General features: G+C 37.4%; 1 protein-coding gene across 3 annotated transcripts in view; it reads right to left on the bottom strand.

Moving 5' to 3' along the window:
- Positions 1-21,289, bottom strand: part of TSPAN12 (tetraspanin 12) — a 72,225-nt gene that overhangs the window by 25,887 nt on the left and 25,049 nt on the right. For all 3 annotated transcript variants that reach the window (XM_053218166.1, XM_027075342.2, XM_015067318.3), the window contains one exon: positions 3,452-3,526. In XM_053218166.1, the coding sequence (XP_053074141.1) occupies positions 3,452-3,526 (75 nt within the window). The remainder of the gene's footprint in view (positions 1-3,451; positions 3,527-21,289) is intronic.

The raw sequence follows: 21,289 nt of genomic DNA, 5'->3' as shown, positions 1-21,289 counted from the left end.
AAAAAAGCAAAATCATTTAATGCTAATATCAAGCATTAGGAAGTCACAAAACAAGCAGTTTACTGTATATCCTACAGATCCAGCTAAAGAGCTCCTCATAACAAATGATCTGCCCAGAAAAGTCCTCTGATTTGATTTCAGAATGCTATGGAGTTGGTCTTTGAAGTGACTGCAGATTATAGCACTAAAATAATGGGATAAGAATTAAGAAGGAAAAGAATTCAGCTCAAGTCAAGCTTCACTGTGGATTAAGTGTGTAAATATCTGTCCAAACATTGGGTTTCGGGTGCATGCTAGAATTTTAGAAAGAAAACCTCTCAGATTAAAGCGCTTTTTGTGCTTCTTGCCCCCAGTCACCTAGCACAGTCTCCCTTAACAGAGTGTTTAATCATGACAGCTTCAGGTACACAACCCAACAGTTGGCCAGAAACCTAGTCAGCATATCATGCAGTGCTTTATCTACAATGCCAGGGGAGAAACTGATGCATACACATCATAGTCTCACCACACATGTGGTATTAGGTTTACAATATGTAACTGGGAAACTGGACAGATATCCATATCCCATCTATCGGGTAATACAGACCAAACTTAGCCAAACAAGCTTGACGCTAACTCAAGATTAGGACTATTTTGAAATCTTATTTTGAAAAGACAGTAATACCAATAGAAGTAGTTTCAAAATTCCTGACCACAGAAATTCTTCATTGTTTTCCTTTGTTACTTTTCTTTTTTAATACTTGGAAATGTGCATATAAAAGGAAACATGCCAACACTGGGGCACACAACTTTGTTCCCCCCGAAAAATGGTCTGACCAGGTATACTCCATGTTCGCACGGTTTCGACAAAGTTCAGGTAACTAAACCAAAACTCAGGCTACTCACTATAAGTTATTATTTCATATGCTTTTGAACATAATATACATAGAAAGGAAATAAATTCTCTAGAAATTTATAATCTGAAACAGTTAATATTATTGATTTTTCTAGAGAAAGAACGAATAGGAGGTAACTACGTATAAGCAAAAGAAGTAACAGGGAAACAGACTGACGTCAAATCTCTTGATTTGGTTATCAGAATAGTCTTATTTTAAATTTTATTTTACAAAATAAATATAAGTTGTTTCCCTCTTGTGACCACAATCTGAGACCAAATATGGCAAGAAACAGAGATCATTGAGGTTCTGGCACAAAATACTGTGATTTGGCCATAAAGGAAAACACACAGTTATTGGCTCCTTGCATGGAACAGCTAAGAGCACAAAGCCCATTCTATGCAAAGGCTGGGTTCTGCAAAATTTGGCAGCTAATAAACTTTAATGGCACTTTTCTTTCACACTGCTATTAGAGCAAAAGCAATAAAAAAAAATTCTGACAAACTTTTTTTCCAAAGAACCATTTTCCACGTTTCACTTTTAAACAGCCCAAACAGCCCTTGCTCTATCCTGATGACTTAGTGGGGAAGATTTGTATAAGCAAACAGTGATGTACGCACTCAACTGAAATGGCAGTGTGCATCCATATAGTACCGCTATGACACCAAGAAGATATGTGGCGACTGTCCCTTAACACAACAGAAGAAAGTATCTTCAAGAATTAGATTATATTAGAATCAAAACAGTTACTTTCACATACCTTAAATTAATTCATTTCATATTTGTTATAACTTGGGAGATTTATCAAATATCAGTATGACATAAAAACTATACAAACCATTTTAAAATCCATAGAGAGCAAACTTATTTCTAAAAACCTTTAATTATCAAAAAGAACATGATCAAAAGCTGAGCTGACGGGATCAGAGGTTAATTATACAACTACTATCTATTGCTTGAATGTCAAGAAGATATATGTATCTTGGGAAGAAAGAAAAAAATTAGAAGAGAACATCTCTTTATCAATAAAGCATAGAAACTGAGTCTGGAAGAACTACTCTTTCACTCCCCTAAATATACGATGTTTCTAGGGATGGAGTGAAAACGTGATTCTCAAAGACAGCAAGAATATTCCTATTTTAATAGGAGATTTCGTTTTAAAGAAAGTTTTTAACTTTCTTAAAATTAGTTAGAACCTGCCCTGACTTTTCAATTTTTAACAGAAAAAAAAAATCATCATAAATTCTCTCTTACTAAGAGCTGTCAGACAGGGGAAGCACTGCTGTTTTCGGAGGGGTTCAGAGATGTGGCTGTGCCAAAGCATCGTTTACATGCAAATTAGCATATGCAAAGGACCCATTAGTCTCTAATTACCGCTTAGGATTCAAAACAGTCTCACAGGACAGTAACAGATTCACCACAGAATCTTCAATAACTGTATCGGTACCAAAACACTTCTATTTTATTACGCAACTGCTGAAATGCCTCTCTGAAATAAATACAAAATAACCTCTCTCTTTTTAAAAGCTCTTAAATGTTAAAATGTTGAGGATTCACCTGGGGAACTTGTCACAAATGTGGATGCCTGGTGCCTGCCGTTTCTTCCTCTGCTTTCCCCTCTATTCTGGCCTAGTAACCTATAATGTGCATTTTAAAGACTGCCCTGGGTGACTCCTGCTGTAGACAGTCCAAGGACTACTTGTTGAAAAACATCATCTTCCCGAAACAGAATTACTCCAAGATGCTCGCAGTGGAAAAATCTGGCCTGCCACCATGAAAACAGCCAGCAATCAAATATGCAGAGATGTTCAACCTCATTGGCGATAAACGCACCAATTTTCACCAATGACGTGGGCAAACGTTAAAAAAGTAATAATGCCTAGTGTTGCACAAGGGTGAGGGGCAAGTGATAAACCAAGCAAGACTAGTAAAATCTTAAGACTGAGAGACTCTGACCCTTGTTCCTTCTCTCATTCATAGCTATAAAAGTTTATTTCAGTTGATAAAATGAAAGAAAAAAAATGCTTCAGAGATGTTTTCAGGTAGCCAAGTCTCAAACTAGCAGAGTGTTTTTCTAGGCTAAAGTAAACACACAGCAACTCTTCAAATATAGTTCTTAAAGTAGAAGATGGCTCAGCTTGTTGCGAATAGAAGACGCATGCTTCCTATTCATCAGCATACAGCTGCAGTGGGCATTTTCTGAGGCTTACATGTAGATTTTCAAGCTCTCCCAGATCCTGTTGCAAACACAAATGTTTCCTATTACACACTCAAAAGTTGGCACAATTATTTTAGGACACCTATTATTTGTAGTCTGTTGTATCCATGTTTAAGCAACCTGTGGAATTAAAGACATATAGTACAGCAAATAAAACATTACAAATTATGATTTGGAACTATGCTTCAGACACAGACAAGAAAATGTTAATTTTCAGAGGTATTGGGACCATCATTGTTATCATACAGTATAAACATTCAAATTAATAATCATGTGCCTAAATAACTCCAAAGTATGTGATTTAGAAGTCTGCACTAGAGATTGTCCAGATTGTAACTGTATCCCACTTTGAACTCACCATAATCTCCTGTTCATACGTCCAAACACCGCAAGCCAGTTCCACACAGAAAATGACGAGCAAACTTCCAAAGTACTGTAGGAGAACAAACAGTTAATGCTGTTAGGATAGAATCAAAACGAGATGCAGTCATTAGACACAAGCTAAATATTATTCAGCATTGTTTATCCAGTGGACAAGAAAACAGAGGCATATAGTCAAGAAGCTCCCTTGGGAGTAGATGGGAGACGTGTCAGCAAATTTAGAGAAATCTGCAGACAACGTCCAACAACTCACGTACGTGGGCCGTTTGGCTGGTGCTCTATTTTATCAAGTACTTTCATGATGAATTCACTCAAACACCTTGTGAAACGGATAGGACTACCTCATTTTACACGTGAGAAAATTAATGCAGAAAGTAGGCAGTGCGATTTGCTCAAGAATGTGTACAGCGAATTCTGGAGGGCTAAGACCCTCGCAGTTGTGTCCCTTAAGCCATACCTCGACACCTCTCCCATTGTGGAGGTACCGTTGCAGAAATAGGAGGTGAAAGTGTGAGAAAGAAAGGGCTCTCTGAAAGTTCTCTTCACTAAATTCCAGCAGAAATAAAACAATACCAGTGCTTTCTGCATCTTACGTCACTGGGTCAGGGTGGGGGTCCCCGGTAGTGACGATTAGTGATTAACCCCCGTTACTGGAATGACATTTCCCTTACGGGCAGGAACTTTACTGTGTTCCTTGTTACAAAAAAGGTGCTCAATAAAGATTTGTTATCTAATAGAATAAATGAAAACAAAGCAGAGTGATATCACTGTAAGAGACTGGGAGCTGCCTTGGACTGGGTGATCTCTAGGAAGGTGATTTTTAGGAAAAGTCAGTAATGACAAGGAGAAGGCAATGCTGATAAGATTCGTGGAAAAGCTATCCAGGAAGGGGAACTATTAAGTGCAAGGTCACCTATCTGAGCATGCTAATTAGTTAAGAACTCCCTGGTAACTGGAGCACAGAAGGAGGCAGGGTGGGTACAGGGAGTGTAAGTAGACCACGATGAGGAGTTTATTTTTTTTTTTAATGTTTATTTATTTTTGAGAGAGAGACAGAGCACAGGCAAGGGAGGGGCAGAGAGAGGGGGGTACACAGAATCCAAAGCAGCCTGCAGGCTCCGAGCCATCAGCCCAGAGCCCGACGTGGGGCCCAAACTCAGGAACCGCGAGATGGTGACCTGAGCCGAAGTCGGAGGCTTAACCGACTGAGCCACCCAGGTGCCCTGATGAGGAGTTTAAAGAGCCAGATCTTCATGGGTAGTAAAAAGGATTTTGGCTTTTATTCAAAGTGTAATCAAAATCCAGCAGCATGTGACAAGATCTGACGTACATCATAAAAACATAATTCTGGCTGTTTTGTAAAAAAACGACCTGCAGGAAAGCAAAGGTGTGATAATAAAAAAAATTGTTACATAAAAAAATTGCTGAGCTAGGATGGTAGCAGGGAAATGGGCTGATACAGGATTGGGAGCCATCAAAACTTGAACACTGAACTTGAACTTGAAAGGGGAAGAGGAAATAAGAAATCTAGAAAATTGAGCTGATTTTCTACTACTTCCAGGATATAGCCCTATTATTTAAAGACATCAGTCACTGCTACTGGTTTTAATTTGCTTCTTTCATATAAAAAAGTAAAGAATATGTGGCTGCATAATCTCGTAGATCATAACATGGTTTGAAAATAAAAATTGGTTCAAAAGATAAAGTGATATTTTTTAAGGTATTCCATTTTGGCACTTTTATTTTCAATATATGCAGTACTCCTGGTCAGCATCAATCTACTCAAATCTCATTGCCTTACTTTAAAGATTTTAGCCTTAAAATGATGATCAGAAGACAGTTTGTGAACACAGTACTCTAAGTCAGTTTTTCTGTAAACTCTCTTTCATGGCTTACTTAAGAGATTTCTAGACATGAACAATACTACATTTCCCCCCTTATGTTACAAAGAGCAAATATTCAATAATTGTATACTAGATCAATTTTTTCGACATTTTAGAAGACCCTGCAAGACAGTAAGACTCTAGAGAAAAATTATACCATGGGATATTTTTGTTTTCTCAAATCCGTAATCTAAATTCTTTTCAAAATTGACGTTAGGTTACAACGAAGACCAAAGCAGCCCTGAAAAGCAAGACATCTCTAAAATAAAACATAGACATGGACACTGTTGCTTGTCAGGAGATAACCTTACTTTGCCTTGCAGATCACCAGGCAGATTTCTGGATTGATTTTATATCCTTTTAAATTCCACTTGAGTCACTTCTCTTGTTTCTTGCCTCCTGGAGTCACTGGCTAGTGAAGGGCCAGCAGAAGGGCCCCAAGCACAGAACCCAGGGCAAAGTGCCCAGATGTAAGCAATACTTGTAATACCTGAGTAACTGTGCCAGGCCTATGGATCCAAACAGTGTAGTAACTACTCACATGCCAGCACCTCTGATTTCTTGTGGTGAGCATTACAATGGGCTAGCAACATCATGACCTAAGCATCTCCAGGAATACATAAATAAAGCCTATATAACTTAAACAATCACTTATTAAAAACTCAAAACTGAGATTACCTATCATGAGAAGGAAGAAGTCCACATAAGTTGGACACTCCTTTACCTCTGGGAAAACTCTAAAATTATTTTATCTTTTCAGATTTCCAGTGATGTCACTGGATGCAAGTTCTTTCATATAAAACAATACTTCTGTCTTTATTCTACTTATACTCGGGAGCACAGATTTATTTCAGCTTCAGATTGAAAACGCACATTTCATCAACATTGTAAAACCTCCTTGAACTAAATTAAATCTAAAATTTAATTCAAATTATACATATATATGTTTTGTTTGTTTTTTTTACAAACAATGTTGCAGTCTCATGGTCAGATGCCTTTGCTTTGTTGTCATTGTATTGGCCTCACACATCTAGTCTTCTAATTCCAAGGAAAATGTTAAATGCCAAATCCATTGTGAACACAACAAAGAGAGATCAACCCCATTTACTCCTACTTTTTCTTTTTCAGTGAGCTCTGAGTCTTAGATGGTCATCCTCAGATTGACTATTGACCAGAGAATCCCTCTGCCAGTATTTTGTTTAAGGGCTGGACCTGAGTGAGGCATCTGCTAATCCATAATTTCAACAGAACAAAGCTAGCAAAGAATAAAGCAATGGCTCCTGCTGACCTTTGCTATGGTATGAAGTGCACATACGTATCACATTTCACTAAAAAGCCCTCCATTGTCCTCGACAGTATTGGGGACATGTGCATATCTCCCCTGACGGTGTTAGCCTGTGTCTCTCCTGCACGTCTACATCTACCATCCCCCTGCACACGCCTGGGTGAGGTGGTCTGTGCCAATCTAGTTTGCAGACCAACCAGCTACTCTCATCTCCTTCCTGAAACTTGAGAAGAGCTCAGAATTTGGAGTCGGAAGACTGAAGTTCAAACCCAGATCTGAACACACTCTGTGACCTCTGGCAAATCATTAAACTGGCCTGGCTTCAAGTTTGCTCATCTGTATGGTCAAGATGCAATAAAGCCTTCTTTGCTATTATCATCAAGGTTGATGGGAGGGTGGTTTGAAAAATTTTTTAATTTTAAATTTGCAAAACATTATACAAATGTTATTCTGAACCAGTGTGTGAAATGCAATCCAATATTGACTTGTCCTTCCTTGCCGTAGAGGAAGTGCATTACCTACAACATGACCCGTTTTTTTCCTCATTATGGTTCTCCAGCATTTCCTCTCTCGTTCTTTACCACTTTGCTTTTCTCCTTCCCTCCATGTATGGCAGGGTTCCCACTGTGGTACATCAGGCCTCAGAGGCTTTGGCTTTTAAACCAGTGAGGTGCTTCACACCTAAGACACAGTGCTCATTAACTATTTGATTATTGGTTCTGCCTGGTAGGGATCTAGTTTTTTTTTGTTTTTTTAAGTTTGTTTATTTTGAGAGAGAGATAGAGCACAAGCAGGTGAGGGACTGAGAGAGAGGGAAAGAGAGAATCTCAAGCAGGCCCCGCACTGTCAGCAAGGAGCCCAACATGGGGCTCGAACCCACGAACCCTCAGATCATTACCTGAGCAGAAACCAAGCGTTGGACGCTTAATGGACGGAGTCAGCCAAGTGTCCCTGGCAGGGATCTTGTTCTTAAAGATTATTTTATGCCCCGTACCTGAGCAGTACCTGTCACACAGCAACTAGTCAATAAATGTTTGGTGGGAATGATAGTTTACCAACGAAAAAGACCAATTTCAGATTTCCTTGAGATTCTCCAATTCGAACTGTTTCCTGTTGACGTTTGACTCCCCTTGACTTCTGCTTACACATTTAAAGAAATTTTAAATGTTGCCTTTCTGTTTTACTATTGTCTTTTTTTGTGGGTTACTATATGATAATCCGGTGTGCCTTTAAACAATTGGGACGATTTAATGAAGCTAAATAAAAGGAGCTTTCCTCAGCTACCAACAACTGAACATTTTCAACAAATGAAGAATGTGAAGCTGTGTGTTTATACAAAAAAAAAAAAAAATTCAGAATGCGATCATTTGCATGACAAACTATTTTATTTGCTTTAAACATGATCCAATACAGAGTTCCTTAAAATAGCTAAGCTCATCTACTGTAACTCAACCAAAATTTGTGTTCTATGGATAAGCTTTATCTCTAAGCATATGTTCATGAAAAAAAACTGCATCAAATAAGGCAAGCGGACAATAGGACACACACCCCAAAATATGCAATTAATTAGTGACTTTTTTTAACCAAATCTCTCAGGCTGAGGGTAATTACTGTCAGCTAACAACTGAGAGCCCTCCCTAGGTTAGATAAAAGAAGATCAAATAAAACACTGTATGTGAAGTTGCTTTGTTGACTCTTTTTAAACGAGACAAATGAGAAGAACATGGGATCTGAAATAAAATAGACTTGGCCTCCAGATTCTGGCTCATGTACGTATCAATTGGATGAATGTGGGCAAACCACTAAGCCTCAGTTTCCTCATTTGTAAAATGAGAATGTTAAAAATAACCTTGCGGTGTTGTGCTAAGGATTCAATCAGGTAAAGTGTTCTTGGGTTGTAAACACTCCCTAAATCGCAGCTATTAGTAACCATATCATAGCACCTAGTAGAGTATAAACTCAATGAGGACAAGACGTATCATTCTGGCTTAAATACTTAACATACTGACTGGGATAGTGCACGTACTCAAGGCCTATTTCTTGAGTAGATGTGCTAGGATCAGAGGAGGATGGTGAGTAACATGGTTCATTTCCTTTTATCAGCGGCACTCCCACTAAAGGATGTCTAATCCTACAAGCTATTTGACAAAATCTTTACTGAAATCCCTATCTAATGTGAATATAGCTGGTATTTTTCCAAACATCTCTATTAGGAAGCCAAGGAGGAAGTAGTGGGTGGGGAGCCCAACTTCTCTTTAAAAAGGACTGAAATCAAGTTGTTATTTTAAACTAAGATTGGCCACAATATCCACAATATGGCAAGAATGGCATAGGGTTAACCACTCCCTTTGTCCACTGGAAATTTTTGAGGAGGAAGAGAAGGACACGAAATCCCACCTTCCTATTTAAGCCCTTGGTGACTTGTGGGTAAATGCATCCCCCCAGAGAAACAAAGGAGATTTATTCCTCCCTATTAAAGGTTATTTCATCTCATTATATGTATACAGACAAAATAGTAAAATCTCAAGGAAGTCCTTTCCTAAAAAAACATTTATTTATAAAAATGATTTGGTTCCCTGATACCATCCACCCCAGGATTTCCTCCTAAAGAAAGCAGATTAATAAATACATGTCCCTATCCCTTCTCCCTCCTGAAATTTCACTAAAAAAAAGGGGTAGGGGGCATTTTTTTAAAAAAAGGTATATTCCCAGAGGTAAAGGAAAAGGAGATAGCAACAAGTATAGTTTGGAAATGTACAAATTTATCAACAGTGCCCCAAAAGCTGAGTCGTAACCTAGTGGAGAAATTTGAAAACAACAGGGTCCCCCAAATGCTCAGATATTGGCAGCTGGGATACCACTGAAAGTGGATGAAGGTAGAGCTGAAGAATGACTCGTTGCAAACCTGTTTAGGAAGAAGTGAGACCCCTCAGGTCCCTTTCCCCACACCAGGTAGGTGGGTGACTACCCAACCCCACCCATATGGACGTTGGGGATATTCATTCTCTGGAGACAGTAAAACAGAGTGTCAGGACTAGGGACACTGGATACAGTAGAGGATAAAGTACCGTACTAAAAAAGAGAATTGAAGTTCAAATTTACACACCTTTTCCACAAAGGTTCAAAACTCCAGTCGAACCAAAATAAGCATTGGCTTTCTCAGTAGAATACCGGAAGCGAAAGGGCAGTGGAGGAATGTCCTCAACATTCTAGGGAAAAAATGATTTCTAACCTATAATTCCGTAGCAATCAAAGTTATCATGAAAAGGCAAATAAAGCCATTTTTAGCCATATAGGCTTCAAAAAAATTGTCTCCTCTTCAGCAAACAACTGAAAGATGTACTTCCTAAAATGAGAGACTGAACAGAAAATGGCAATGACTTGGAATCCAAAAAACAGGGATCTAAAATAAGAGAGACACAAAGTAAATCCCAGAATGGTAGTAAAGGGATAGCCCATGATGCAAAAGCTTCAGTGGGCCTAGACTGGAGCATGTCTAGAATGTTCTGAGAGAGATTTCTTAAAAAAAAGCTTTGATAGAATGCCCCAAATATTTGGACATATGAAGAGAACAGTTATACCAGAGGGAGTTTAGAGTTGAATTACACAGAAATACATAGAAAATAGAGTTATTAATTCCAAGAAAAACAAAGTATTATTCCAGAAAGAAAAATTAAACCCAGTACTTTCCTGGCCCAGCTGTGAATAGTATTTACATAGTCCTAATCCTAAGCACTGATCTATCCAGAGCTATGACACGTCCGTGTTGAGGCGTGATAGGAAGTATGCATGAAAGGTTGGGGCATGAGGGCTGGAAAGGGCACTAGTTCTCCATCTTAGTAAGTTCTTCATCATAAGAAGTCAGTGGGTAGTGCTTACAGCTGAACATTTTTAAAAATGACAATTTACATAAATACGAGATTTAGAGATGGGGAAGTAAATTCCAAGCGAATCTGTGGAAACAAAATTGAGAGCAGCTGCCACTTAGGAGTGGAAGATGGCGTAAGACTACTATTTCTTGTAATAAGGCCTTGAGAATGAAATTAACTGTAAATTATGTGCATGAAGCACTCTGATACAAATAAAAGCAAAATTAAAACAAACAATAGTCCCCCTGAAGCCCTGACACCAAAGAGAAGAAGCTTGGAGACAGGATTATCTATGTTCTACATAGAAAACGTTATTCAAACAGGCTGCGAATTTTAAGTGGCCCCATTATACTTCACCGTTACTGGAACTAAAGGCGGTGGGTGGCAAATGGAAACTTCATGCTCAGGTGCTGTCATCTTTTTGCTAAATGCACCTTCAGTAGCTTAAAATAGGAGTGCTACAACAAAATACAGAAGTGTATACTTAAATGTGATTTATAGAGCCAACCCAGGGGTCTCTCTGTATTACCAGATCCTGTTTGGCAATTCGGATCTCTCCTGCAACATTGCTCATTAAAACCACACATACAGTCTTCTCAGACTAGTGTGAGTTGGATTATTTTCCATGATCTTTCATTTCAGTCAAAAAATTATGAAGCTTAGAATTCTATTTTGTGGGCAATTTCATTCAATGAGAGGGGCCTGGTTTTAGTTAACTTGCTGGAGAGACATATATTTGTATACTCAAGTCACGTGAGTATATAACATTGTAAGTGCACAAAAGTATATTAAATGTATGTAAAAAAATCAAGTATACTAATATAGCTATGCAAATATGTGTATGTGAGTGCATACACACACACATATGCATGCATAAATAATTGACTGTGCCAGAGATTTACATGCTATATAATTTATATAATTATATAATATGTAATATACAATTATATAATGCTATACTATATAATTTACTTCTCAAAAAATATTGCAAGAGCATCATTACGCTATTTTTAAAAAGAGAAAATGGAGCTAGGCACATTCTCACATAAGTGAGAGGCAATAGAACACTAAGTTTTTCAGAGCCCAGGCTCTGAAGTCAAACATCCTAGATTCAGATCCCAGCTTTACTACTTAATAGTTGGGCAAATCACTTTTCTAGATCTCAATGTCCTCATCTGTAAAATGCGGATAACAGTAGTGAAGCCTCATGGTATGGTTTGGAGAATTTACATACAATACTGGCTGGCACATAGCATGTTATTATATTAGGGATATTGGTGGTGGTGTTAGCAATATCTCACAATCTACCATTTAATAGACCCCCAACTTATGAACATACATGCACACAGGGACATGTTCACATATGTTTATATAAAACTTTTCTTATCTTTGAACTGATAGGGAATGACCTAAAAACCTTATGTTCCCATCTTTGACCTTCCCTAGCTGGAAAAAAAAAGACTGCCAATAATTTCAAAATTTTAAAGATGGCAAAAAAAAAAATATGTCCTTTTTTTGTCCATCTATAATGGCTAGTTAAAGGTACAAATGCTGTTTTACTGGCTATGTAAAATCCTTGACAAGTTATATCAGAAATTCCATCTCTTATTTTTATGTTTTGAACTTCTATTAAGTCAGTCAGATCAGCTTCTTTCCAATAGTAAAATTAATTTTTATTCTTATTCACATTTTACAATTTTATAATGAAGTCTGAAGTCTGGTGTCATGTAGGCAATGAGTGCTTAACTGTTCATTAAATGGAACTTTTATGAAAGCACTAATAAATGAAAGTGATTTTTTATACCTTTAATTCTTTACTGTTAACAATCAATAATAATAAAATTTCTAAGAAAGTAGTGTTTATTTTTGTATAAAATATCAAATAATTTTCACTTTTGGGAAAAGAGAGTAATGTTTAAATTTTTGTTTCCAGCTTTGATCAGTCTAATGAAAACATAAAAGCAATCAATGTATTGAGTGTTTAAATTTGAAGAGTATTACATTTTATTTTATTCTAATGTTTATTTATTTTTGAGAGACAGAGAGAGACAGAGCATGAGTGGGGGAGGGGCAGAGAGAGAGGGAGACACAGAGTCCGAAACAGGCTCCAGGCTCTGAGCCGGCAGCCCAGAGCCCGACGCGGGGCTCGAACTCACGGACCGCGAGATCGAGACCTGAGGCAAAGTCGGCGCTCAACCAACTGAGCCACCCAGGCACCCCTGGGGAGTTTTAAGTTTTATAAGCAGTTGAGAAATACAGGCAAAAATATTTTTGATTACTAGGAGCATCTTATAGAAAATATATTCTATTACTGCAAAACTTCTATCTTTATTCCTTCCAGCTTTAGAGAGAAGACTCTGAGATATACAGTATCTAAAGGAAACCAAAAGCCCTAGATCCAACCTACCACAAATAAACCAGGCACTTATTTTCCAAACTGTTTTTCTACATAAGTACCAACTAGAAAATAACTTTGACATTAAAACAAAATTCTAATGTTCTCCTTGAACACTGTCATATAAGTTTCTCTGTGCAAGCAAGCGGATAATCAGCCAAGTATCACAGAACACTTTCAGTAAGAATATATTTCACTGAGAGAAAAGTAAAAATTATAGACACTGTAAAAATTATTTTAACCTGCTATGCTCTTAATTTATAGCTAAAAAAAAATTATAACTAAAAACTCAGGCCGTTTTATCTTAAGAAACATTCAAAATATTGAAAACCAGAAAAGTCAGATTCGCTTATCTTGGAAAATTAGTACAACCTGAGATTCACCTCCCTGCAAATGAAAACGATTTCAAAATATAACATACTTTACTGGACATCTTAATATTTTTAAAACACGGGGCCTTCTGACTCCTATCTACACACTACATATCCAGCACTTATAACAAACAAAAAGTTTGATTAAAAGCCTACATTCATGAAATGATAAATGATAAACTCCAGTCTCTACCCTGTCAAATACTAAACTCTGCAAGCTTTCAGTGCTAAGTATCTCTATGTCAGTTGTTTATTTTTCCTTTCCTGGTGATTGGAGGTTTAAAAATATTATATTACTTATAGTTAGTAAATAAGAGAATTCCAGTGCCAAATATTTGTACAAGATAATGGAACAGCCGACATTTTGTTAAGAATCCACTGGGACTAAACTACTAACAGTCCAAGAGTACTTGCTGCTTAAAATATACACCCAGACAAAGCCTCTGTGTTAGCCTAGTCTCAAAACCATGTCATGGGCTTGGTACTTTCTGACGGCTAATTATTCACCACATTCTATGTCTCTCTACAAATTCTTCAAAGAAAAGGCAACGTTAAATATCCTTTTTTTAAAGAATCACAAATGGAGTGAGATCAGTCTAATTTAGGAAAAAACCAGAACTATAAACCAATTTTTGAAGAAACATAATCTTGTAACTCCTGAGCCCATACAAAAGTTCAGGGTAAGGTAAGAAAATATGGGCATGATATATATGGTCCTTTGTTCATGCTTATGTTTGAATAAATATAGAGGAATATTTCTAATAGCACATCTTAATTTATGTTCCCTTTCAATTTTATCTTCTCCAGTAATTGCTGGGCTGATTTCTTTATCAAGGATGTTGGTGAAGTTCAAATTAGTACGTGTTTGCTTCATGTGCTGTTCAAACTATTTGAGAAATGTGTTACACCAGAATCTGAGGGACTTAGCCAAGGGCTACGAGTTCTCAGGGTCAATGATCTATATCATGAGAAGTAAAGCATTAAGGGTGAGGCAATAAAGCAGCTGGACATGCTAGACAGGTTACCACATATATAGCTTCTGTTGCTTTGTAAGCTAGGTCAGCGAAAGTCGGCCTGCTCAGCCCTATCTCCAAAGATTTACAGGGTGTTACTGGTCTCTGAAGAGGCTATCTTTACATATAATTGGGCCGTTTCTCAGAATTTGAGACAGGGGTTCCCATCACCAGACCCCGGGCAGAAAAGTGCAAACAGGAAGGAGCTTTAGAAATATTCTAAGCAACAATAGCCAAAATAACACCAGACCTGCTTCGTATCCAGACTGCTCCTCTCACATAGACCCATCCAAAGGTGGTCAGATCCCTCCCGAACATACGAGGGGCAGGAGTTCATTATCACAGGCACTTTTATGACAGCATCTTCTATGAGACAACAGGTTAAGAAACTGGAAATTTTAAAAGATGTTTCATTGGGCAGGAAGAGAACTTACACTCTAACCTCAGTCAGTAACTTTTGAACCTATTTGTAACTCTATGTCTGCGAAAGTTATATTCTTCTAAATCACATTATTTTAATTATTTGATGCTTATTTTGAGACAAGATATGCACTTTAACTTATTTTTGTATATTCTCCAGAACACCACAAACCCTATTTGTTAAAAAGAGTATTATAATAAAATGTTTCCTTCAATTGTACACATCTACACCTACAAATATTTATTATAAGTACAGAGGGTTGTTTTCTTTCTTTCTTTCTTTCTTTCTTTCTTTCTTTCTTTCTTTCCTTTCTTTCTTTCTTTCTTTGTTTTGATAAATCTATTCAAGCAAAAAAACATTCTTCCTAAGCCAAAAATATACTTTCTTCCTTTAAAGAAGAAAATCATGCTTAATGTTCAGGGAGAGAAAAATCATTAAATTCTCACCAAAGTTGTTCAAACATCAATATTTCAGCCTAAGTGATAAAGGAATCGTGTAAATTAAACAGCATGAGGGGCGTCTGGGTGGCTCAGTCGGTTAAGCGTCCGACTTCAGCTCAGGTCGTGAACTCGCGGTCCGTGAGTTCGAGCCCCGCATCGGGCTCTGTGCTGATGGCTCAGAGCCTGGAGCCTGTTTCAAATTCTGTGTCTCCCTCTCTCTCTGACCCTCCCCCCATTCATGCTCTGTCCCTCTCTGTGTCAAAAATAAACGTTAAAAAAAAAATTTAAACAGCATGAATTACAGAACTATTTTAAAGAAATGCACCCTTGTCACAACAAATATTTGAGCTACACCAATGTTGAAAAGTAGAAATCCTCCAAGACCTGCTTTTATCAACAGACCAACAGTCATTTGAATGCAGTATATCCATTATCTATGGGTAAATGCTTCTAAGACGCTTGGAAAGTTTATTCTCCAACAACTTAAGCAGTTCTACAACAATCCTCTGACACCAGTTAGTTATTTATGGAACTGTTTTTTTTCCCCCGAGGCTGGAAAATTGCTGCAGCACTTCAAAGAACTACTGTTCTGACCCTTCCACAAGAGTCCTTGAACCTGGCTTGTCTCCCTAAGGACACCTTAGCCCTGCACCCAGTTTCCTGGTTACTACTTTAACCTGATAACCATATTTTTGCTGTGACACCTGAACTAAACACACCCAGATTCACAGAATTTTTTTTTATAACGTACTTCTGAAAAGAAAATTCTAAGACATTAGACTTCCCCACCTCAGTACCTTCATTTCTTCATCAGTAAAGGCACATTGTTAGAATAAAGTTTGTCTTCCATTCTCTCTTGTATCATTAAAGAAGGCTCATCATTAAAAAATGTGAAGCCCCCTTATCCCAGAGTGGCAAAACCAGGTACTATTTTCTCCCGGGTAAATGAGCAGAAAGCCCAGGGCAAGCAGGAAAGGACACTGCAAAAGATAGAGCACATGACTCTTAGGCTCACAGAACTTCCAACTGCAGAGTAAGCACACACAACATTCAAGACTCTCCATAATGTGGCTTGAAAGCTCACAGAGCCACCTCTCTACCCTGCATATCTGGCCCATATTTCCCATATGTCTGACACATGCCCTTCTCCACACACACCAGGAGCTTCCAAATGTTTTACTACAATTGCTCTGTCCACCAGCCTTTCAGTTCCTCCAGAGTACCTTCCCCCCCAGCAAGGACCTTTCTGTAAGCTACCTGCCACCTCTGCCCCCGACTCTCCCATCATCTCCTTTTCCTGTCCGTGTATTAAACGGTCTCAACAGAACAAGGTTATTGTCCCTTAGAGCTCTTTTAGAAAAGTACTTTAATAACACAAAGGGAAAACGTACACAATTAAAATATTCTAATTATAAAAGACAAACGTCAGCCCATGCCTTCGACTCAGTTTGTAAAGCCTGCACAGAACATGAAATCCAAAAATATTTTCAATGCTAGTTTCCTCAAAGAGACGCTGAAAAAAATCATCTTTGTACTTAATGAGAAGTAACTGTTACACTGGCAAATATCATTTCATAAATGCTATCTTCTTAAGGACAATATTTCTACAATGTCTTTATAGCTGTGATCACTTTGATGAAACGTGTAGTTTCAAAATTTTAAAGTTCTAAAACTAAAAGAATGGTAATCTAAAGAAAATTCAGGGATAACCACTTATTTTACAATAACCCAAATATATTGCTCAACAGAAATAGTGATATAACAATGCTTATACATTTCAAACAAAATTTAAAGCAGTGTTTGTCATGTGAACTGAGAAGATTCATCTTAATCTGAGCACATAACCAGGACCCGTTATCACCCTTTATCTGAAAAAAGGGAAAATTCTATGGATCACAAAGGGTTTTGAATTTATGAAATTTCATGGGAAAAAACTTAAATTTAATTAATAAGCTATTATTTCATCATTAACTTCATGAGACACTGCATAGAGAGTAAATACTAAGCATCATTTTCTAACAAGTTTATCTGAAAGCTATTTCCTCAATGGCTGAAATGACTTAATTCTCTCACCTTTTATGTGTGTCATTTGCCCTCTTGCTTGAACTCTGTACTCTAGGGACACTGATTCCTGAGTCAGTCTTACAGCTATATGATTTTACATAAATGCTTACTGTTTTACATTTGCCAAAGGAAGCCAACAGACTGACAATGTGGAAGCAGAGGACAAAGCAAAACCACAGCACAATTGCTAAACTGACCTCAAGGGAGCATTTGCTGAACCGGTAACCAGCATTCACAGCTGGAACGAACCTTTCAATGGAACATGCTGGCAGAGAAATACCTGGCTTTAAATGCTACACAGACTAAAGACGTTCACCAAATTAATGGATATAGATTTACATGGCTTATATTTAGCCAAAGCTATCTCATCGTATATATTAAGAAACAACACACAATAAAGCTTAAAATGTTTACTATGATAGAGTACACCTAAATTATGCAAAGGTCAGAAATATAAAAACTATTCACACTTCAAACCCCAAAGTAAGCAGAAAGTCCAATGAGCGCTCAAAATCCCGTCACAAAGGCCCAACACTAAGGGCATGAATATCACACAATTGTCCCAAGCCCCTGTCTTGGACACATTTACTTTTAAAAACATCTGCTTATGTGCTTTTCTGGGGCATAATCAGAGGTAGTCAAACCAACATGACTTAAGAAACAGAAGAGGTCACGGAACTCTGTGCTGGGCTTTTGTGCATACAAAAGCAAGTTGTGCAAACTGAGAGCCTCTGAATCCAGAAATGCCTACATCATCTTCAGTTTCCTCCAAAGACCTGAGACCCTTTGTGAGTTTAACAACTAAGTTTGAAAACTATAGCTTTTAAAGAGTTCTAGTTGAAAGGTCACAATAATATGCCTGTATTGCAGAGATGTGTTTTGATCATATGAAAAGTGCATCAGTGTAGAATAATACCTCATTTCCTGATGTCAAGTAATACAAATTGTACTGTCACGTACAATTCTTTATTCATAATTCCACTTCAGCAAGGTCTACTGAATTCATCCACCTTCCATCCCCAAAGTCTTGGTTCTGACCCCAGCCATGGCTTTGAAGACTACTGTGTGATCACTAACAGGGCTTCCCAATGCCTCCAACCCTAAGTACTAGAAAAATCCACTGGCTCTTCATAGCCCAAGGGACAACATCAGACTCTCTCCTACAAAGACCTTCACAACTGGGCTACTTCATGTGTTTTTCTCAGTGCAGTGACACTACAGCCACACAAAATTTCTAAGTTATTCGTCTGTGTCTTTGCACACTTTTCATGTTGTTCTAGGGCCCCTCCCTCCCCTTCTCCACCAGAAAACTCTGATGCATTCAATATCTTTTCAATAGCTCAAATAAAGACCCTCCTTCGAAACCTGTCATAAGTCTCCAGTCGCTCCTTATTCTGTGTTCCCACACTGATTTACTTCTAACTTTAATATTGTATTAAATTTTGTTATTTTCTTTCTATTCCCCCCTTTCATCTTTGTATCTCAAGTGTCTACCACACGCTGGTCAAAGGACATCTGTCTAAAGAGGGAAAAAGGAAAGAAACAGGGAGTGGGAAGGAAAGGAGGAGAGAGGAAGGATAAATGGCTGGATTCTGTGATAAAAGAAGAGGGAACTATGGTAGAATTTTTATGATAAGGGTATTAAAAGACTATATTTTTAAAGGCTAAATGACCACTGAATGCCTTGGAATTATAAATGAAGCATATTTAAGTCTTAGAGAAATAATGCCAATAATTAATTAATGTATTTTAACAGTAGTGTGGTGTAGTTAGTGAACCCTGCATGGGCTTGAGCAAGGACTCTATTTGAAGGCTAATGATGGCAACTAGCAGCCCTGAATCTTTGGGCACCCTTCCTTCCCTCATCTGTACAATAAATCAAACCACAAAAAGTTGCTGTATTTTCTGAGGAAACAAAGTAAAACACTGGGCAGATGCTGAATATGTGGTCAATAATATGATGGACCTTAATTGCGAAACATAGATGCTAGGCTACCAACCAAAATCATAAACAGAAAACAATAAAGATATTTAACTCAATAGTTTAATTTTAACTTAATGGCTTATAACTAGCTATATAATTATAAAATTTATAACTGCTTGAAAGCAGGCCTTAAACAGAGAGTCTGTAGAAAATTACCATTTAAGATATTCTGGTTTTGCATTATGATTTCAACCAACAAAATACTCAAGGATGGTTAATGTCCTTGTGGCCACTGAAATTTACTTGATTTCCATTAAGAGCATCATTAAAAATCCGGTTCAATCACTGTATATTTTAAGAAAGCTTTACAAGCGCTTCCATATAATCACTAGCTTTATGCAAATTCTCTGGAGTAATAAAAGTGGAAAAAAAAAAAAAAGAAAACCTTCCATTTGAAACACAAGGTACTTGGTCTTGAACTTGTTAGGTGCATCCAACTTCAGTTCTGACCAGTGCCTGACTACTTGTGATTTGCTGGTGGTTGGATGTATATTAGCATCATGCTCTGACAAGTGACGACGATCTCCTGATGGTGACATTCAGCTGTTGTTGATACTGTAAACATGTCCGCTCAATCTGTTTACATTCCCCTGAGCAGCCACGGCTTTCCTAATGCCTGTGTTAATAGCAAGGTAGAATTGCAATAACAAATGAATTTCATTTAGTCTACAACTAAAAGCCTTGGGAGTACCCATCTAAGGCTTAAAACCAATTTCCATGTAGCTGCAATTTCTCTTTAAAAACGAGAAGGAATTTCTGTTACGAAAATCACTTTGAAAGTCATGGCATATGCAAGTTTATTTTCCTAGTCGTTTTTGGTTTGTTTTCCTAACATAATTAGAATTTAGTTATTTTTATAAATATACAAAATATATTCTTACAAAGATATAAAAGTTTCTGTTCTATGACAATCTCACATGTATTAAGAACAAATCTAGTTAGAGTAGGGTTGCCAGATTTAGCAAATGAAATTACAGGATGCCCATTTAAATCTGAGTTCCAGATAAACAATGAATAATGCTTTGTGGATGTATATCCCAAATATTGCATGGGACATACTTATACTAAAATATTATTTGTTGCTTATCTGAAATCCAAATTTACTTAGCTGCCCTACACTTTATATAGGAACCCTAAATTAGGGTATTTTAACAACTTGTATCTATAACTCAATAGAAGGGTGAAATTCATGACTAAAGTTCACCAGAAATGTTTTCCTATGGGTGGCCTCTTAGCCTGCCCAGTTGTTGGTATTTTAGGGGGGTGGTGTAAGGAGAGGGCAGGTTGGTTATAAAGACCTGTTTTGAGAGTCTCCCATTTTTTCTTGATCAGTCTGTAAGTAATGGCATTCTGATTTTTGCTTAACAGCACCGTAGCTCAGTTGCCAGCTCTTTTTGTTTTTTGTTTTTTTGTTTCTCTTTTGATAATCATTCAAAAGATATGGCAGCTCTCAGAGATACTGGTTGTCTTAAAATAAATAAATAATAAATAAATAAAAATAAAAAGCCTCTTCCTACTAATCTCATTTGCAGTTCTTAAAAGTGAAACAAGATTTTGAATACAGGGAAATGAATTCAAAAGTTGGGTTGAATGCATTCAACTTCTTTAAATATTAATTAGGATAAAAAGCTAAAGGGCACAAAGGAAGAAAACATGAGAGTTGCCTTGCAAATATTTGCCAAAGACCTAACATCCTGTCCTATTTTGCATTAGTACCCCTCCCCTCCTTTAAGAAGCCATTCCCCTTGTAGTAGAATCCTATCCAATAGGCTCCTTCTTTATTTTATCTTATTTTATTATTGTTTTTTAAAGATGATCATTTTATATGGTGTTTTACCAATTTCACAATATAAGTTTAAGCAATAAACCTGCTTGGAATCAACCCCAATGTTCAAATAACATCCAAAGATAAGGTGGCGAGGATGGCAGTTTATTTGCTGCCCCCAAATGAAGATCTGCTTTGATTCAATTCCAGCATCATTACAGTTTAGTGGGTCAGACTCCTCCTTTAAAATCTCACTCTCCTCATTGTCTTCCTGGTTCCATCTTCCTTCTGAGGTGCTGACCGCTCCTACTTGCGCTGTTCTAAT

Source organism: Acinonyx jubatus, chromosome A2 (genome assembly GCF_027475565.1).
Source record: "Acinonyx jubatus isolate Ajub_Pintada_27869175 chromosome A2, VMU_Ajub_asm_v1.0, whole genome shotgun sequence".
NCBI lineage: Eukaryota > Metazoa > Chordata > Mammalia > Carnivora > Felidae > Acinonyx > Acinonyx jubatus.
This window is presented reverse-complemented; position numbering and strand designations above follow the sequence as displayed.